This window comes from Salmo salar, chromosome ssa02 (assembly GCF_905237065.1).
Source record: "Salmo salar chromosome ssa02, Ssal_v3.1, whole genome shotgun sequence".
NCBI classification, from domain to species: domain Eukaryota; kingdom Metazoa; phylum Chordata; class Actinopteri; order Salmoniformes; family Salmonidae; genus Salmo; species Salmo salar.
Window position 1 is genome coordinate 76061225 of NC_059443.1, and position 21640 is coordinate 76082864.

At 41.8% G+C, this 21640-nt stretch overlaps 2 protein-coding genes across 3 annotated transcripts in view; both read left to right on the plus strand.

Moving 5' to 3' along the window:
- Positions 1–21640, plus strand: part of LOC106564162 (myosin heavy chain, fast skeletal muscle) — a 530774-nt gene that overhangs the window by 58214 nt on the left and 450920 nt on the right. The window lies entirely within an intron of this gene.
- Positions 3648–21619, plus strand: LOC106593196 (myosin heavy chain, fast skeletal muscle-like). Its single transcript, XM_045710203.1, has 39 exons — positions 3648–3875; positions 4252–4398; positions 4598–4754; positions 5022–5049; positions 5225–5339; positions 5470–5562; positions 5722–5782; positions 5896–5994; positions 6331–6434; positions 6763–6901; positions 7167–7285; positions 7452–7601; positions 7696–7866; positions 8043–8346; positions 8708–8772; positions 8868–8955; positions 9071–9188; positions 10023–10146; positions 11860–11996; positions 12693–12948; positions 13209–13451; positions 13791–13967; positions 14064–14209; positions 14390–14480; positions 14823–15212; positions 15334–15460; positions 15648–15766; positions 15914–16110; positions 16253–16436; positions 16573–16738; positions 17048–17172; positions 17336–17644; positions 17865–18068; positions 18226–18351; positions 18487–18657; positions 20343–20447; positions 20544–20639; positions 21055–21186; positions 21502–21619. Exons 1-39 carry the CDS (start codon positions 3660–3662, stop codon positions 21520–21522), a joined length of 5820 nt encoding a protein of 1939 aa, XP_045566159.1. The 5' UTR covers positions 3648–3659; the 3' UTR covers positions 21523–21619.

Consider the following 21640-nt stretch of genomic DNA (forward strand, 5'->3'; position numbering starts at 1 on the left):
CTATTCCTCTTTAATTACAAGTACCCCTACACTTCATTTTTACTAGCTAAATCCAGTGTAACACCTAGTAATTACATTGTACTTAGGCAGATATTGCATGCACTCTGTGGTGTACTGGTGTGTTAATCCTCACACTTGGATGGCAAGGAGGTTCAAGTTGTCATAATGGGTAACGTACACATGAATTCACAGGTAGGTAATTAAAGCCTATTGAGCCACCAACTTTTGTAATTTTGGACACCCAGTACATCTGTACATTAGAGATGACAAACTTGTGACAGTTGTTACTGAATCAAATGCAGCCAAGAAGAAAGGAAACAGTAAATTAATGAATTTAGAGAGAACTTGCACATTTGTAACAAACATGGTAACAAGCAATCGTTCTTACACCTCTTTAATTACAGACTACAATTACATCCAGTTGTATGTTGTTATTACAGTGTAACTAAGTTATTACAATTAATGACAATACTTGTATTTACAATGTAAAAAGGACCCCTTAAAATGAAGTTATTTGTGCTTAGTGGGACTATCATTTGTTTTTCAACAGGACAATGACCCAACACACCTTCAGGCTGTGTAAGGGCTATTTTGACCAAGAAGCAGAGTGATGGAGTGCTGCATCAGATGACCTGGCCTCCACAATCACCCGACCTCAACCCAATTGAGATGGTTTGTGATGAGTTGGACCGCAGAGTGAAAGAAAAGCAGCTAACAAGTGCTCAGCATATGTGGGAACTCCTTTTTAAAAATATTTTATTTCACCTTTATTTAATTAGGTAGGCAAGTTGAGAACAAGTTCTCATTTACAATTGCGACCTGGCCAAGATAAAGCAAAGCAGTTCGACACATACAACAACACAGAGTTACACATGGAGTAAAACAAACTTACAGTCATTAATGCAGTACAAAAATAAGTCTATATACAATGTGAGCAAATGAGGTGAGATAAGGGAGGTAAAGGCAAAAAAGGCCATGGTGGCAAAGTAAATACAATATACCAAGTAAAACACTGGAATGGTAGATTTGTAGTGGAAGAAAGTGCAAAGTAGAAATAGAAATAATGGGGTGCAAAGGAGCAAAATAAATAAATAAATAAATAAATACAGTAGGGGAAGAGGTAGTTGTTTGGGCTAAATTATAGATGGGCTATGTACAGGTGTAGTGATCTGTGAGCTGCTCTGACAGCTGGTGCTTAAAGCTAGTGAGGGAGATAAGTGTTTCCAGTTTCAGAGATTCTTGTAGTTCGTTCCAGTCATTGGCAGCAGAAAACTGAAAGGAGAGACGGCCAAAGGAGGAATTGGCTTTGGGGGTGACCAGAGAGATATACCTGCTGGAGCGCGTGCTACAGGTGGGTGCTGCTATGGTGACCAGTGAGCTGAGATAGGGGGGGACTTTACCTAGCAGGGTCTTGTAGATGACCTGGAGCCAGTGGGTTTGGCGACGAGTATGAAGCGAGGGCCAGCCAACGAGAGCGTACAGGTCGCAGTGGTGGGTAGTATATGGGGCTTTGGTGACAAAACGGATGGCACTGTGATAGACTGCATCCAGTTTATTGAGTAGGGTATTGGAGGCTATTTTGTAAATGACATCGCCGAAGTAGAGGATCGGTAGGATGGTCAGTTTTACGAGGGTATGTTTGGCAGCATGAGTGAAGGATGCTTTGTTGCGAAATAGGAAGCCAATTCTAGATTTAACTTTGGATTGGAGATGTTTGATGTGAGTCTGGAAGGAGAGCTTACAATCTAACCAGACACCTAGGTATTTGTAGTTGTCCACATATTCTAAGTCAGAACTGTCCAGAGTAGTGATGCTGGACAGGCGGACAGGTGCAGGCAGCGATCGGTTGAAGAGCATGCATTTAGTTTTACTTGTATTTAAGAGCAGTTGGAGGCCACGGAAGGAGAGTTGTATGGCACTGAAGCTCGTCTGGAGGGTAGTTAACACAGTGTCCAAAGAAGTATACAGAATGGTGTCGTCTGCGTATAGGTGGATCAGAGACTCACCAGCAGCAAGAGCGACATCATTGACGTATACAGAGAAGAGAGTTGGCCCAAGAATTGAACCCTGTGGCACCCCCATTGAACCCTGTGGCAACCCTGTGGCACCCCCACTCCAGCTTCACAAAGACATTCCTTGTGAAGCTGGTTGAGAGAATGCCAAGAGTGTGCAAAACTGTCATCAAGGCAAAGGGTGGCTACTTTGAAGAATCTAAAATCTAAAATATATTTTGATTTGTTTAACACTTTTTTGGTTACTACATGTGTTATTTCATAGTTTTGATGTCTTCTCTATTATTCTACAATGTAGAACATAGTAAAAAATTAAGAAAAACCCTTGAAAGAGTAGATGTGTCCAAACTTTTGACTGGTACTGTATAACCTGTTCTTGAAAGCCTACATGTTTCTGTTCAAGCTTTTAAATATTAATTTAATATGGTTCCACCAGGGTGATAAATCAAACTAAGCAAAGCACGAGGTAACGGCCAACTCCGTCACAAGCATGAGGTGAGGAGACAGTTCAGATGTGTTTACAAGAAAAAAAATAGAAAACAATTGATGAACATATATGTATATATATATATATAAAGTTGTTGATGAGGATTAATGCCACTAAAATGGAATTAAATAAGGTCTGATTAGATTTCATGGAAACTATTTTAGTGTTATTGTGGCAACATGGACTCACTCCATTACACTATACGAGGTTCAGTAGAAGTAACATTGGAATCTATTTGATAAATCTAACTTTTGATATTGTCATAATTATTAGTAATGACATCTCTCATTCACGTAAAACTCAGTGAAATTCAATTCAGAGACAAGTATGACATTAAAAAGTAATGTAATGGGAGTGTGGTGCCCCTGGAAGTGGGAGGTGCTAGTGAGACACAGACACACAAGTCTGGGGGGGAGGTCTCTCCTGCAATCCATGTCCTTCCCCAGAGTGGTCCATAATTAACTTTTGCTTGGTTAGCACTTCCAACCAGATATAAGGAGACTGAGGCCACAGCATCCATAAGTCAGATACCTTCTTCCTCTGTGGTAAGACTCTCTCCACCTCCTTAGATTTTTACATTTGTCTCATCTTTGCACTCAGCATCTGAGGCAGCAGCTAACTGCACTGTTTCAATTGACTTCTGCATGTCTCTAAGATTTGCATGTCTCCTTCAACATTTGTTTTACTTCTGTAACATCCTTTTATGGTAAAAAGTGGTGTTCCTGCAATTGTTTGTAAATTGATGAGGTGGTCTAGAATGTAACTGGGTTTTTAGGGGTATTTATTTGAATTCTTGACAGAACGTGTAGTAAAGTGAGTTGCCACTAGGAAAATGAAAGTTACCAGTTGCATCTGTAATTGATTTGGATATGACTGTAATGATTCAGTTAAATGTTTTCTAGCCCTTCGGGGGCTAAATGATAAAGCTTTAGACCTGTACCTTTTTCAAAACACCCTAATGTTTCACAGGGTCTTCCAAGAAGTACACATTCATCTGTAGGAGGGGAAAAAGAAGGTGAGACATGATTTCAGTCTTCACATAAAAAGTGATGAGAATATTCTGTGAGAGATACTGTTCACCCAACTCTGTTGAATGGGGAGGAAGCACCACAGAGTCAATCATGTTTCTTGTTTCATCTCTTTCCTAGTTATCCGTCACCATGAGTACGGACGCAGAGATGGAAATCTACGGCAAGGCTGCCATATACCTCCGTAAGTCTGAGAGGGAGAGGATGGAGGCACAAGCCATGCCCTTTGATTCAAAGAACTCCTGCTATGTGACAGACAAGGTGGAGCTGTACCTTAAGGGTCTGATTACTGCCAGGGCCGACGGGAAGTGTACTGTGACAGTCACAAAACCTGACGGCACTAAGGAGGTAAGCCTGATCTGATATTCAAGTTTAAGTTTGTGTAATTACTCAATTTCTTGAAAAATCATTGAAATGATCCAAACAATGTCTATAGGCAATAAGAAATCAGTAATAAAAAATATATTAAGAAGCATTTCATCGTTTTTTTGTGGGCAGTTTAACCTTCAAACGAAATGTTTATTGCTGCTATTTAAAAATGACATGGAATGTCTCATGTTGACTAGTCAAGAATCTCCAGTTATGTGTCAGTGGGTGATAACAAAGTAGTTGGATTAATGTGGATATACATTTTTTTTAAGATTCAACTTGTATTTAATGAACAAAAGGCATTCTGTTATGTCCACTTTGATCTGCGTTTAATCTAGATTTCTGACTGTTTCAGGAAGGAAAAGAGTTCAAAGATGCAGACATCTATGAGATGAACCCCCCTAAGTATGACAAGATTGAGGACATGGCCATGATGACCTACCTGAATGAAGCCTCTGTGTTGTATAACCTCAAAGAGCGTTATGCAGCATGGATGATCTATGTAAGAAACCTGCACATACAAACACACACATACATGAACATAAGAAATACACACATAAATGAATGGTAGAAACCAAAACATATCAATACAGTAGACCCACATCAGTATACCAAAGTACACCCACATCCTCACATAAATCCAGGTAAAAGTACATCTGACTTTACTAATCCCCTAATTTAATGTAATCACTTTCATCCAGACCTACTCTGGGCTCTTCTGTGCCACGGTGAACCCCTACAAGTGGCTCCCAGTGTACGACGCAGAGGTTGTCAACGCCTACAGAGGGAAGAAGAGAGTGGAGGCTCCACCGCATATCTTTTCTGTCTCTGACAACGCCTTTCAGTTCATGCTTATTGGTACGAGCTGTCATGGATGGATGGATGGATGTGATGGATGTCCATAAGTATATATGAATCTTAAAGTCCATAAGTGTTAATGGATAGATGGATGTATCAATGGAAGTTAAAATATAGTTCCGAGCGGTATCTACTGTTTTCTAACAGTTTGCTGGTAATATCTGATTTCACTACCATTGAATGGAAGATGTTCCAGATTCTATGAATTAGATAATGTCACCATAATGTTGCTTGAGTATGATAAGCAATATTTTTTTTGGGTTCCAGATAAGGAGAACCAGTCCATTCTGATTACGTAAGTTGTTTACTAAAATGTCATTACATTATGAAAGGATGAGGACTTTACAGAATAATGAGACGATGAGTGGAAACAGGTCAATAGTGTATTTTTCAATGCTATTTCTTGGTGTAAGCCAATCTGACACTCAAACATGTAACTAAAACCCCTCTTTCGCTGCCATATAAACCAGTGGAGAATCCGGTGCAGGAAAGACTGTCAACACCAAGCGTGTCATCCAGTACTTCGCCACAATTGCAGTGTCAAGTGGAGAGAAGAAGAAGGAAGTAGACCCCAACAAAATGCAGGTTGGTTGTTCTTATGTTTGCCTTTTTAACACATTTCAGTTTGCTTGGTTGTGTGAACTTTTTTTTCCAGCGGTGAATCAAACTTTACTACTTTTCCAGTTTCTGAGCAACTTGTGTTTATCTCAATCAGGGGTCTCTTGAGGATCAGATCATTGCAGCTAACCCTCTGCTGGAGGCTTACGGTAATGCCAAGACAGTGAGGAACGACAACTCGTCTCGCTTTGTAAGTATAAAGGGCAAACTGTGGAAGTTACCTTATATTGGAAAAATGTAATTCAGTAGTTCCATATTGTTATATCAATAGGTGTACATAAAACTGTAACATTTAAAGGGGTCTATCAAAGCAAAATGTTAGAATTAATTTGTTCACTAATTTCTATAGGGTAAATTCATCAGGATTCACTTCCAAGCTGGCAAACTGGCTAAAGCTGACATTGAGACATGTGAGTTGGTTTTGATTGTTTCTCGATGCTTTCCTAAATTCACACGGATTATTTTGTGGAGATTATATCATTAAATGTATTTCATGTTCTCTCTCTCTCTCTCTCTCTCTCAGACCTGCTGGAGAAGTCCAGAGTCTCCTTCCAGCTGCCAGATGAGAGAGGATACCACATCTTCTTCCAGATGATGACAGGCCATAAACCTGAGATAATTGGTACGGCAATGTAGAGGTCCAGAGGAAATTATTCCCACCCCCATCTATGGAATATATAAAAAATATTCATAATTCACACTAATAATACTATTACAATGATTACATCCAAGGTAACAAGGCATCTAGACATTTGGAAGGTCTCTGGGAAATATCTATCAAGTAATGCACTGTGAAGCACTAGTCCACAAGTCTCAGTCTCCTCTTTTGATGCTATTTATTATATACTACATGTATCATTGAGTCCATCTATTGAGTAAAGGAGGGAGAGATACTGTAAAGGTAGGACAGCAGAATTCTAAGAGATTTAACTGGCAAGCTATTCTCCGTTGTCCACAGAAATGGCGCTCATCACCACCAACCCCTACGACTTCCCCATGTGCAGCCAGGGTCAGATCACTGTGGCCAGCATCGACGACAAGGAAGAGCTGGATGCCACAGATGTGAGTCAAACAAAGGGTTAACCAAACTCTATATATGGATAGGACCACCATACTGTGCAATGTACTGTGCAATTCCAACTTGGTAGCTGCTGGGAATGTTCTTGATTTGTTTTACTTTTACTCTAAATGCCTTCTGTTACTGTGTCTCAAGGCACTTCACATTTTTATGTTTTTTTTGGGGGGGGGTGCTGCAAAAATATTTTTGCCTGCACTAGAGATGCTATATTGGTCTGCTAAAACAGCACTACTAAAGGTCCAGTACACTACTTTTGTGAGTAACCAAACTACCTTTCAGTTCATGACTGTTGTATTTCGTCTTTAACGCCAGGATGCCATTACAATCCTGGGCTTCACTAATGATGAGAAGATTGGCATCTACAAGCTGACAGGAGCTGTAGTGCACCATGGAAACTTGAAATTCAAGCAGAAGCAGCGTGAGGAGCAGGCCGAGCCAGACGGCACAGAGGGTGAGTCCCACTCATAGATATACAATATGTAAAGCATTAGTCCCATTCCCCAACATAGAAATAGAACACCTAAGACAGACAGTGCCACATGAAAGTCAGGCAGGAGATCATTTTTGGAGAACAAAATACTACCTTCAGATATGATTTGAAATTATGGATGAGGGTGAATCAAAACATAACGAACAAAAAAGTTGGCCAAAAAATGTGACATCAGAAACAAGCAATCTTGTGTCCCTGAGTCTGTTGTTGTTGGTTCTCTCTCCAGTGGCTGATAAAATCGCCTACCTGCTGGGCCTGAACTCAGCTGAGATGTTGAAGGCCCTGTGCTACCCCAGAGTGAAGGTCGGCAACGAGTATGTGACCAAGGGACAGACTGTGGCTCAGGTAAGGCAGCCAAACACAGCATCTACCATTTTCTGAGCACTGGAATATTTTTGGGGACGAGTGCGATGCTTTAATTGAATAGTGATGTTTTCTTCCAAGCTCGTATCACCTTATCACTGGACATGGTCAAGATCTCACATATTAATTTGAGGTATTATCATTACAGGTTAATAACTCAGTCAGTGCTCTGGCCAAGTCCATCTATGAGAGGATGTTCTTGTGGATGGTCATCCGTATCAATGAGATGTTGGACACCAAGAATCCAAGGCAGTTCTATATCGGTGTGCTCGACATTGCCGGGTTTGAGATCTTTGATGTGAGTATGACACCAGAACAAGACAATTAGTTGTGATTCAGATTGATTACGGTCTTGTATGATGAAATGATCCCTTTTAAAACTCCATCAACAGTACAACAGCATGGAGCAGCTGTGCATCAACTTCACCAATGAGAAACTGCAACAGTTTTTCAACCACACCATGTTCGTCCTGGAGCAAGAGGAGTACAAGAAGGAGGGAATCGTCTGGGCCTTCATTGACTTCGGCATGGACTTGGCTGCCTGCATTGAGCTTATTGAGAAGGTATAATGGACCTCAACAGCAAAGCTCTTTGGGACCATTATTATCACTGTGGTGCAATGCATCGGACTGTTGAGAACTCAATGTTTCCTGTTATGTGCCCCTAAATGAATATAATCCTATATTGTTTACTAAAGATGTGATGTATATGTTTATACTGTACCTTACTTTTCATAAAGCCATTGGGCATCTTCTCCATCCTTGAAGAGGAGTGCATGTTCCCCAAGTCTTCAGACACTACCTTCAAGGACAAGCTGTACTCCCAGCATCTTGGCAAAACAAAGTCGTTTGAGAAGCCCAAGCCTGCCAAAGGCAAGGCAGAGGCCCACTTCTCCCTGGTGCACTACGCCGGTACTGTGGACTACAACATCACTGGCTGGCTGGAGAAGAACAAGGACCCCCTGAACGACTCAGTTTGTCAGCTGTACGGGAAGTCAGGAGTGAAAATTTTGGCAGCCCTGTATCCTGCTCCCCCACCTGAGGGTAAGACTAGCATCAAGTCTAATTATTTAATTAAGCATTAGCTCCAACTCAGACCCACATTTTCTTTAAAGTCTGACTGTATCGCCATTTTTAAGGGTTCATCTATGTGTGAATATAATCATGCTGTACATTCAGTTAATTTAATCATACATTAGGTGTTATTCTACACAATCTCATTGGCAGGATTTGCCTCTAGATAAGTGTGAAGTCAATCAGTGATTCTCTGGTTTATAATTAGTGTGCTTGCTGAAGAGAAGACCACTCTAGATTTCTTACATAATCTTGTTATTATTTTATTTATTCCACCCACTCTAGGAAATGTACTTTTCTAGTTATCTTTAACTTTCCCCCATTTTAACAGATACATCCAAGAAAGGAGGCAAGAAGAAGGGTGGTTCCATGCAGACTGTGTCCTCCCAGTTCAGGGTGAGCTTTTGAAATGTGTATATTCAGTCCTTCAAAAGGTGCAATTATCATAAATTACAGTATGTCTGAGAAAATGGTTTGTAACCCTCTTACAGGAGAACTTACATAAGCTGATGACCAACTTGAGGAGCACTCATCCTCACTTTGTGCGCTGCCTGATCCCCAACGAGTCAAAGACTCCAGGTACAAGAAATATTGAGTTAAATATGTAATCTTATCAGTACAGTATCAGTGATTTTAACAATCACAATCTTTAACCTGTTTATGAGTATTAAAAGAGACTTGTTTGTTTTACCAGGTCTGATGGAGAACTTCCTGGTTATCCACCAGCTCAGGTGTAATGGTGTACTGGAGGGTATCAGGATCTGCAGAAAGGGCTTCCCCAGCAGAATCCTCTATGCTGATTTCAAGCAGAGGTATGTACACGCGCGCACACACACACACACACACACACACACACACACACACACACACACACACACACACACACACACACACACACACACACACACACACACACACACACACACACACACACAGAATGATCTTGTCCAAGGGTATTCCAGCATCAGAATAGTCAGAATATTCATATATTTTGTTACGTTACAGCCTTTTTCCAAAATTGATGACCCCTCCCCTCTCAATCTACACACAATACCCCATAATGACAAAGCAAAAACAAGACATTTTTGCAAATTTCTTAAAAATAAAATACTGAAATATCACATGTACATAAGTATTCAGACCCTTTACTCAGTACTTTGTTGAAGAACCAACGGCAGCTATTAATACAGTCTCGGGTCTTCTTGGGTATGACGTTACAAACTTGGCACACCTGTATTTTGGGAGATTCTCCCATTCTTCTCGGCAGATCCTCTCAAGCTTGGAAGGTGAACCTTCGCCCCAGTTCGAGGTCCTGAGCGCTCTGGTGCAGGGTTTCATCAAGGATCTCTCTGTATTAAGCTCCGTTTATCTATCCCTCGATACTGACTAGTCTCCCAGTCCTAACCGCTGAAAAACATCCCCATAGCATGATGCTGCCACCACCATGCTTCACCATAGAGATGGTACCAGGTTTCCTCCAGATGTGACGCTTGGCATTCAGGCCAAAGAGTTTAATCTTGGTTTCATCAGACCAGAGAATCTTGTTTCTCATGGTCTGAGAGTCTTTAGGTGCCAATCATTTTAGACCTCGCTGTATAACCAACCAATTACAACTTTGCATATTTTAAAACTGTGTTCTCATTCAGGTACAAAGTACTGAATGCCAGTGTCATCCCTGATGGCCAGTTCATGGACAACAAAAAGGCTTCTGAGAAGCTGCTTGGGTCCATTGACGTGAATCACGACGATTACAAGTTTGGACACACCAAGGTCAGTCAAATACCCCCAGTAAAAGCTGATAACTTCAAAGATAATTTATTATTGGATGAAACATTGAATTTGGCATTACTGCTATTAGCCAATTGAAACACATTGAATAACAGATTCACTAAATGGAATTTGGAACATGTATTTATCCTCTTATATTAAGAACTAAACTTTCTCCATATAGACTTCCAATTATAATTTTTGAACTGGTACTGGGGACCTTCATATGAGTCTTGTGAGGCGTGTGGGGTGGTAATACTCTAGGCCAAACCGCTCAGATGCTACAGATGTTTTTGTCAGAAGACCGGTTTGTGGGATGTCTCATGGTCTGACAAACACCTCTCTAGCTCTGCCTGCCACCTTTCACCACTGATGCAGAAGAGCGGCATTGGTGGATGCAGTGGATTGAGATGCAAACTGATATCTCTAGCTTAAACAGATGGATTTTGATAGGGATATTTGTATTATTTACATTTTTTTTTTACATTTACATTTTAGCAGATGCTCTTATCCAGAGCAACTTACAGTAGTGAATGCATACATTTCACAAATTTTTTTTCTTCTCCGTACTGGTCCCCCGTGGGTATCGAACCCACAACCCTGGCGTTGCAAACACCACGCTCTACAAACTGAGCACATGGGAACTCAAGAGATGCCAAACGCTTCCTCTACTGTCGCTTTTATCAGCTGTGCTTCTAGTCTTCAACTCTGAAATGTTTTTTATTTTTACACCGTTAACCGCGACTGTCTGGTGTTGCTATTTTAAATGCCTTTTATTTTTACACCGTGAACCGCGACTGCCTGGTGTTGCTATTTTAAATGCCCTGTAAATAAAGTGTGATGTAGAATATTCAGTCATCATTACTGAGTTATATAGCGTAACATAACTGCGGGAAGGGGGTGCTGAGAGTGAAGTCTGAAATTTAAAAAATATTAAATAAAAAAATATTATTAATTAAATAAAAATAATTCCCAAAAGTACTGGGCCTTTACTAGTCCTGTATTAGCTTACCACCCTATTTTCTAATAACGGCTTTGTGAGTGTGTACGGTAAGTCACTTTAGTAACACTGTCTGTAATCAAATAACGCATTTTAGTGAACCACACAAATAGTATTCTGTAGCCTATTACATGACTGTTAATCAATGTGCCATTTTTGTCAAATGCTCCATGTAGGCCTTTGCAGCTATAATGTTCGTATTTTTTGTATTATGTTAATTAGCTTTAGAAATAATAGGCTAAGCAATGAATGCATGTAATTGAAACACCAAGGTCAGTCAAATTGCCCCAGCAAAAGCTGACAACAAAACACAACTTCAATAATAATTTAAACCCGTACCATATAAAATCTCTCCAGGTGATCTATCCATCCTTTTGTTCTTTCTTCTTCATTTCACTAATGGAAAAGGTGGAAAAACAGTGTAGTGTTTTTTTCGTCAGTCATTCATCACAAGTATAGATGAGAAACTAAACTCATTATCATTTGCATTGTGTTAGAGTGGTATGACTGCAGTTATCTGATTCTGTGTACATTATTAATCTACAACTGTACAATACCTAACAACTTAGAAACAACCTATCACATGGTTTGTTTGCAACAATTGCAAAGTTAATGTTGTTTAAATCAATCTAGTGGTGTTGTTCCCCTCTTTTGATTCAACCCTTTCTATCTTTCACCATCTGTGCTTCCATTGACCATGTTAACCTGTGTCTCAGGTGTTCTTCAAAGCCGGTCTGCTGGGTGTCCTGGAGGAGATGAGAGATGAGAAGCTGGCCTCTCTGGTCGGCATGCTCCAGGCCCTCAGCCGTGGATTCCTCATGAGGAGAGAGTTCACCAAGATGATGGAGAGGAGGTGAGGAATAGTCGACATCTTGGTAAAGCTTTCTGTCAACAACCTGTATCTAATGCATTATGATTACATACTGTATAAGCTGTGAGCTGTTCAGAATGAGAAAGTACGTCTTATAATGGTCTACTAAAGCTTTTGGGTTAATTAATTTAGTCCAGAAATGGATGTAGCAACTAAGGATTCTAGCTTTATAGCTGCAGTTTGGGATTTGGCTGTTCAACTCTCATTTAAATGTGTGGTATTTACCCATTCAATCTTAAAGAATATAAAATGTCTCATGAGCTTAGCATGACTGTCAGTCCTTGCATCTAGACTGCTGTCTATGAATTTAAGAGGGGTTACATTTCCCTAGCCCCATTACTCAGCTGTATACAAAAAGTGGTGGGGGTTCCAGTTTGTTATTCTTCAACTCCCGGAAACATCCCACTGGTCATTACCAACTAATTTCAACACAAAAGTTATATGTAATGACGTTGAATCAACGTGGATTTGAAAAAAGTTATCAACGTAAGGGAATTTCTTCTTTTTTTTCACTCAACTTTTAACCATAATCCAATAACACGGTGACTAATTTTGATTGTCACGTTGAATTCAAGTTAGCCAATTCAACCAAATGTAAATCAAAACTAAACGCTGAACTGACGTCTGTGCCTAGTGGGATGTAACTCACCATGCCACTCTGTCCTTTCTGTCGACCAGAGAGTCCATCTTCGCCATCCAGTACAACATCCGCTCATTCATGAATGTGAAAACCTGGCCATGGATGAAGTTGTACTTCAAGATCAAGCCCCTGCTGCAGAGCGCTGAGACTGAGAAGGAGCTGGCCAACATGAAGGAGAACTATGAGAAGATGACAGCAGACCTGGCCAAGGCTCTGGCCACAAAGAAGCAAATGGAGGAGAAGTTGGTGTCCTTGACGCAGGAGAAGAACGACCTGGCACTCCAAGTCGCATCTGTGAGTCAGCAACAACCTTCTTAGGGGCAAATTTACACACGCGCACACACACACACACACACACACACACACACACACACACACACACACACACACACACACACACACACACACACACACACACACACACACAAGTATATGGCTATCTCACAAATTGTTATTGCCCATGTTATTTATTTAATGAATTTCTATTGATTTGCTCTGAACTTGAATACACAAAGTGAGGCCGCTGATGTTTCTTTCTTCTGCTCTGAAACCAGGAAGGAGAGAGTCTGAACGATGCTGAGGAAAGGTGCGAGGGGCTCATCAAGAGTAAGATCCAGCTGGAGGCCAAACTCAAAGAGATGACCGAGAGGCTGGAGGATGAGGAGGAGATCAATGCTGAGTTGACTGCCAAGAAGAGGAAGCTGGAGGATGAGTGCTCTGAGTTGAAGAAGGACATTGATGACCTGGAGCTCACCCTGGCCAAAGTGGAGAAGGAGAAGCACGCCACTGAAAACAAGGTCTTGTGTCTTACCATAGACAGTCTAACCAAAAAATAATCAACTCAAAACATAGCCTAACAGAAATGGAATTCAAGTTGTATTGTGGGAGAAGGAAGAATTAAGAAACAATAGTAGAATTTCAGTTGTGCGGCACTCCCAACATTCATTGCATGTTCTGCTCCCCCTCATTTATGACTTCCATTCAAAACACGGGCATGAAGAATACTGCTATCTAATGTTGAATCTATAGTACAGTAATTGTTGATGCAGTTCTAATCTAAATGAAATGAATGCAATATATAACAAACTAAATCTCCCCTTTATGGTGAAGTATAATTATGTTGTGGCCGTTTACAGGTTAAAAACCTGACAGAGGAGATGGCATCTATGGATGAGAGTGTTGCCAAGCTGACCAAGGAGAAGAAAGCCCTCCAAGAGGCCCACCAGCAGACACTGGATGACCTGCAGGCAGAGGAGGACAAAGTCAACACTCTGACCAAGGCCAAGACCAAGCTGGAACAGCAAGTGGATGACGTGAGTGGAGTTTGACATTTTGGCCATGATAGCATGTAAGACAATATTATCTTCAGTTATTTAGATTTGACAAATATATGTGTTTTTATCTTCTAGCTTGAGGGTTCTCTGGAGCAAGAGAAGAAGCTCCGTATGGACCTTGAGAGATCCAAGAGAAAGCTGGAGGGGGATCTGAAACTGGCCCAGGAGTCCATAATGGACCTGGAGAATGACAAGCAGCAAGCTGATGAGAAAATCAAGAAGTAAACACAAACAAATGGCTACAGTATTACCTGCTATAATGGTTGTTCTTGACTAATTATTGTAATTATGAATTAGCATTTCCATGGAGATTCTTACAAGCAAAGTGAATGATATGATCCTCTCCCTTTACGCTATCGAACCAAAACAAACTCTGCAATTGAGATATTTGTGTTTCTTAGAAAGGAGTTTGAGACCACCCAGCTCCTCAGCAAGGTTGAGGATGAGCAGTCTCTGGGAGCTCAGCTGCAGAAGAAGATCAAGGAACTCCAGGTACAGTAGAGAACATAAACTCCAGTACAGAAAAGCAGAGACTTTAATCATTTCCTGAAAAACATTGTTCTGGTAGCACACATTTCTCACGGGGGCTTCTGATGGCTGAGTAGGTTGGAAGATGGTGTTCCTTGCTGGTGATTCTAACTGTTTTAAAGACGGTGCTTCTTAACATTGTGGTTTTGGTTCGCACAATGGGACACAGTGCACTGAATATATTGGTGTAACTGTCTTTGTATTAAACACATTTATGCAAAATATATATACTATTATTATTTTGTGAGGTTCAATTGTTTCAACTGTATTTTAGAATTCATCCCCCCTGCTCCTGCCCCGTTCTAGGCCCGTATTGAGGAGCTAGAGGAGGAAATTGAGGCTGAGCGTGCTGCCAGGGCTAAGGTTGAGAAGCAGAGGGCCGATCTCTCCAGGGAACTTGAGGAGATCAGCGAGAGGCTGGAGGAGGCCGGAGGCGCCACTGCTGCTCAGATTGAGATGAACAAGAAGCGTGAGGCTGAGTTCCAGAAGCTGCGTCGTGATCTTGAAGAGTCCACCCTGCAGCATGAGGCCACAGCTGCCGCTCTGCGCAAGAAGCAGGCCGACAGTGTGGCTGAGCTCGGGGAGCAGATCGACAACCTGCAGCGCGTCAAGCAGAAGCTGGAGAAGGAGAAGAGCGAGTACAAGATGGAGATTGATGACCTCTCTAGCAACATGGAGGCCGTCGCCAAGGCTAAGGTGAGTAGTGATGTTTTGGTAAAGCAGTGTTGAGGAGGGTCAACTACATTACCATTCAAGTGAACTGAAGTTGACAGAAGTCACATATATAAAGTAATGATGGAACATGTTTCACTAACAGGGCAATCTGGAGAAGATGTGCCGTACTCTTGAGGACCAGCTGAGTGAGCTCAAGACTAAGAATGATGAGAATGTTCGCCAGGTCAACGACATCAGCGGACAGAGGGCCAGACTCCTGACAGAAAATGGTACCATCAACAATGAACAACAAGCCAATGCTTTCCTTCAGTAGAAGCCAACATGTATTAAGGGCTAAATCCACATAATTTGTACTGTACTATTCACCACCTAACATTGCCCTACGATACCTCAAAATACATGTTCAATCTTAGAGAACAGAGACCCTATTAGCAAGATGTTCTTCTGTCCCTGCAGGTGAGTTTGGCCGCCAGCTGGAGGAGAAGGAAGCCCTGGTGTCTCAGCTGACCAGAGGAAAGCAGGCCTTCACTCAGCAGGTGGAGGAGCTGAAGAGGGCTATTGAGGAGGAGGTCAAGGTAAGGAACCCAAAATGGACTCCACCGACCAGAGTTTAGAGCTACATCTTCATATAGACGGTGACTACGTCACCCTCAGAGACTTCTACTGTCTTTTGTTTGGCTATCTCTCTAATCTATCGTTGTCTCTCTCTTTCTTTCTCACAGGCTAAAAACGCACTGGCCCACGGTGTCCAGTCTGCCCGCCATGACTGTGACCTCCTGAGGGAGCAGTTTGAGGAAGAGCAGGAGGCCAAGGCAGAGCTGCAACGCGGCATGTCCAAGGCCAACAGTGAGGTGGCTCAGTGGAGGACTAAGTATGAAACTGATGCCATCCAGCGCACAGAGGAGCTGGAGGAGGCCAAGTGAGTCACACACAACAGAAAAAGAAATCTAATATAGGGTTCGGATGAAAAGGGTGGTAGTGGGGCTCTAAGAAAATGTCACATCAATATGTATTGTAACGTTTGTTTTCACACCATAAAACCACCGTCTGTTGTCCAACAGGAAGAAGCTGGCCCAGCGTCTGCAGGATGCCGAGGAGACCATTGAGGCGACCAACTCCAAGTGCGCCTCCCTGGAGAAGACCAAGCAGAGGCTGCAGGGAGAGGTGGAGGACCTCATGATTGACGTAGAGAGAGCCAACGCATTGGCCGCCAACCTCGACAAGAAGCAGAGGAACTTTGACAAGGTGAAAATGAATAAACCTCACACAACAGTGATATTTTCTGTCCAGTATATGATTAATTGTAGTATAAGTGTAGCATATTTCTGATTCAAAACTCTTCATCTATGACTTCTAATGAAAATCCCATGGATTCTCCTAGGTTCTGGCAGAGTGGAAGCAGAAGTATGAGGAGGGTCAGGCTGAGCTGGAAGGAGCTCAGAAGGAGGCTCGCTCTATGAGCACTGAACTCTTCAAGATGAAGAACTCCTATGAGGAGGCTCTGGATCATCTGGAGACTCTGAAGAGAGAGAACAAGAACCTGCAACGTGAGCATTTGACAGTAGTTCTATTTGGCTCATGTTTGACTAGTGTTTTGAAAATGGAGGGAACTGCAATCATCAACATTAATATTACACCATTTCAGAGCTTTCAACTGCAGTTAAAAAAAAAAATGGAACATGTAATCGCTATTGCTTTTAACAACCCAAGGAAGATGAGGGCAATTAGCTTTGCAAGACCGTAGGAAGTGCTGTTAATTAATTACTGTTATCATGATTCAATGTCAACTTCAGTGCATTGGCGATATCCACTGAAAATCTCCCAAGTCTAATCTTCTCCTGTGTGTGTGTGTAAAGAGGAGATCTCTGACCTGACTGAGCAGATCGGAGAGACTGGCAAGAGCATCCATGAGCTGGAGAAGGCCAAGAAGACCGTGGAGACAGAGAAGTCTGAGATCCAGACCGCTCTGGAGGAGGCTGAGGTACAAAGTACAGCTGTTTGATGGGAAAGCAGTGTTACACTAGCCAACGCAAGCTACAGTCCAATGATCCCTGTATTGGAGTTTATTGTAGTCATACTGTATATATAATTCTTACATCCAAAAGTATCGAACACAATTCTCCTGACTGCTTCTGTTTATCCAGGGCACACTGGAGCACGAGGAATCCAAGATTCTGCGTGTGCAGCTGGAGCTGAACCAGATCAAGGGTGAGGTGGACAGGAAGATCGCTGAGAAGGACGAGGAGATGGAGCAGATCAAGAGGAACAGCCAGAGGGTGGTTGACTCCATGCAGAGCACCCTGGACTCTGAGGTCAGGAGCAGGAATGATGCCCTGAGGGTGAAGAAGAAGATGGAGGGAGACCTGAACGAGATGGAGATCCAGCTGAGCCACTCCAACAGGCAGGCCGCTGAGGCCCAGAAACAGCTGAGGAACGTCCAGGGCCAGCTCAAGGTAAAGGGATGGGGACATCACTCTCAAAAATCTGAACTTGGGGGGATTTGTGAATCTGTAGAAAATAATAGAACAGAGGAATTTAATAGAATGGACTATGTACTGTAGAAAAGTAGGAATATATGGGGAAAATCTTACCAATTAATATTTCTATCACTGATCCCACTGCGCCTACTTCCTAATAAAGTCTTAATTGAACCTATGTCATTGTGAACTCCAGGATGCCCAATTACACCTTGATGACGCAGTCCGCGCTGCAGAGGACATGAAGGAGCAGGCAGCCATGGTGGAGCGCAGAAACGGTCTGATGGTGGCTGAAATCGAGGAGCTGAGAGTTGCTCTGGAGCAGACAGAGAGAGGCCGCAAAGTGGCTGAGACTGAGCTGGTAGACGCCAGCGAGCGTGTTGGACTGCTGCACTCCCAGGTATGGGTCAAAGCCATTTCTAATGAAACTCAACCAAGCATACTGTTTACACACACCTGGAATACAACAGTGCTTGCTCTTAGACTTTTATAATTTCAGTCTTGTGACTAGTAACTCCTCTTGAGAGTCAAACAAATCATCTTGTTTTCTTCTTCAGAACACCAGCCTTCTGAACACCAAGAAGAAGCTGGAGACTGACCTGGTGCAGGTGCAGGGAGAGGTGGACGACATCGTCCAGGAGGCCAGGAATGCAGAGGAGAAGGCCAAGAAGGCCATCACTGACGTGAGTCCTTGAATTACATCAACTTGATTTGTCCCTAAGGCCAATGATAGCTGGGCTGGTTAAGCACAACAAAGATCTCAGAGACGTTATGATTGGTGCCAATTGTTGCATGAATTAAACAAACTACTTTTCCAGGCGGCTATGATGGCTGAGGAGCTGAAGAAGGAGCAAGACACCAGCTCTCACCTGGAGAGGATGAAGAAGAACCTGGAGGTCACAGTCAAGGACCTGCAGCACCGCCTGGATGAGGCTGAGAATCTGGCCATGAAGGGAGGCAAGAAACAACTCCAGAAACTGGAGTCCAGGGTGAGTTATCAGCAGGGTGGATTAGGGTGGATTGAAAGACAGTTTGCTGGAAATGAATTTGATCATATAAAATACACAGAAGCATTGTTTAATTACTTTTTCTCTCAATGAACCCCCTCGATCAGGGGTTGTACACATTTCGCCATGGTGTAGAGAGAACATTGTGCAGTATTACATCTTAAATTACAGTGCATTTATGTTCAAAACCAAAACATGTAATATGTTACACTTCTGTAGTGGAGTTGAGAAGAACTGGAGCCAAGACCATTCATAATAATAATAATCAAATAATAATAATAATAATACAGATTCAAAATAAATATCAACACATAATATAATATCCATCCAATTCCTCTCATAGTAATAATTTGCTATATTTGTTTAATTTCTCTCTCTCTATATATCGCTAACGTTAGCTATGGCAGTATTCATAAATGCACTCTGCCTATCTACTCCGATTTCAGAGCACCTCGTCTGAGAGTGCCAGAGCGCAGAATAACTGATGAATTGACGAACGCTCAACACCTGTTCAGTATGACTGGTGTCGGTTAACGTCTGCAAAAAAAAGGCGTAATTAAATTGTTGCCAGCAGCCAACGCTCTGGATAACATGAAAACAGCCTAACCAGCTCTGTCTGCAAGGGCGAGTAAAATGGTCAGAGTGAAGTGTTCTCTCATTTGTGTCTGAAAGTAGAAAGTAAGCTAGCCAACGTTGGCCAGTTAGCTCGGGTGCTTGACTGCCGTTGTGAGGTCAGAATGCTCGGATCAACCCTACTCTCCGGCCAGATCTGCCAGTGTGCGCTCTGAACGCTCCTAGCGCGAAACACTCTGAGCACTGTGGCACTCCAGGTTTAATTTACGAACACACCCTACATGTCTCATTGATCTGCTAAAAAAGGCCGTTGCTATGGAAGCTAGCGTTGCTATGCTGGGCTACTAGCTAGCAGGCTATCGTCTAAATTAGTTTATAGGCTAGCGGACTTGAATAAAACGTGAAAACACAACATAACATCTTACCAAGTATATGTACATACTCCAGAGACATTAGTTTCTTGAATATGGTGCTTTTCCACTCGCTTATCTTCAAAATAAAGACATACAAATGTATTTATGTCAGTGCTTCTGTCTTGCTGTTGACTCACTTTGCAAACTTCTCTCAACTGCCATGGCGCGAGACCGACATAGTAAAAGAAACATCACAACATTAAAAAAGGCAAGTGGCCATACTGGTACTGCACCATGCAGTTCTAACTGCATAACAAAATGAATAAATTGTCATATTACAAATACAAGAAGAAATTACTTTTTTTTTTTTTAAATGGATCATTGATGGAATACGGTGTCTCTCAGAACCATATTTATCTATGGTATAAGAACATAAATTGTGGTTTAATAATATTACATAGTATTGTACCCTCGAAACATTTTCCACAGATCACTCGTAGTCTAATATGTTATTGCTATAAATATTCATAAAAATTGAAATGTAAATTCCACTTTGGGAACCACTTATGTAGAAATAATTACAGACCCCTTCAATTAAAATGGTGAAAGTACATAGAAACAGACAACAGTTGTGCCTCCTTGGCTGGGTAGAAGACTACTGTATATCTCTGTGTTACAAATATTTGTTATGTCTGATTTCCCCACCTCCAACAAATACCTACATTTATTTCTTCCACAAAGGTGCGTGAGCTTGAGACTGAGGTGGAGGCCGAGCAGAGAAGAGGTGTAGACGCAGTAAAGGGAGTCCGCAAGTATGAGCGCAGAGTCAAGGAGCTCACTTACCAGGTAAGAGAAAGTGCCTTCTTTACATACTTGACACTAACAATGACAGGTTTGTGTATAAAACTATACTGACATTGATTCTTTGATCTTCTCCCACAGACTGAGGAGGATAAGAAGAATGTTGGCAGACTTCAGGACCTGGTAGATAAGCTGCAGATGAAAGTGAAGGCCTACAAGAGGCAGGCTGAGGAAGCGGTGAGTCACTGACTTAGTCAAATACTCTGAAAGCGTACATTAAAAAAAATCCCTAGTAGACAATACAAAACGTAATATCCATACAGTTTTGTTGAAGTAAGTGTTACTATGGCACATCAGTCAACAATGAATTATGCACATTTCTGAGTGCCTCCTATGCCTATGTGTTACCAACTTAAAGGAGAGGGGGTTGAATATTAATTTGCTGTGCTGGGGGCTGGTCTAGTGATAGTGCTGGAGGCAGCGCCACTCACTTAATCTGTTGTATCATCTATCTCCCTATATACATTGCTATCCTAAATCTGTCAATATTTTTGTTGTTTAAAATACCTTTAAAAACATATTTTAATTTGCTGCCTGAAGCTTCAAATTTTAAATACTGATGTTCTGCTCTCCCTCTCTTTTCCTCACCCAGGAGGAAGCAGCAAACCAGCACATGTCTAAGTTCAGGAAGGTTCAGCATGAGCTGGAGGAGGCTGAGGAGCGTGCTGACATCGCTGAGACTCAGGTCAACAAGCTCAGAGCCAAGACCCGTGACACTGGAAAGGTACAGAACTGCTTCTAAACCTATACCTGACTCATGTTCAGATATGACCACATCAGCACCACCTATGATTCAGTCTTCTCAGAGGTCAATACTGACCTTTTACACTCAACTGTATTTAAGATCTCTAAGAAGCACATTTCAGGAAGGGCTAAACAATCTAATAAGAGTAATTCAGTTAGTACTTCAACATCTAAAATCCAAGCTGAGCACTGAGCATTAAAGACTTGATCCATTATATTCTATCCAAGTCTATCCATATATTTATCATGTTCATTATTATTACTGATCCATTATATTCTATCTTTCTTCTTACAGGGAAAAGAAGCTGCTGAATAAACAAATACCAAGTCTTATCATTTTCCTGTGTTGCATAAAATATGATTTTCATGGTGAAATGTTGTGCATTGATTAAAAACATGTAGGCCTACATACACTTCTTTTGTGACTGTGGACT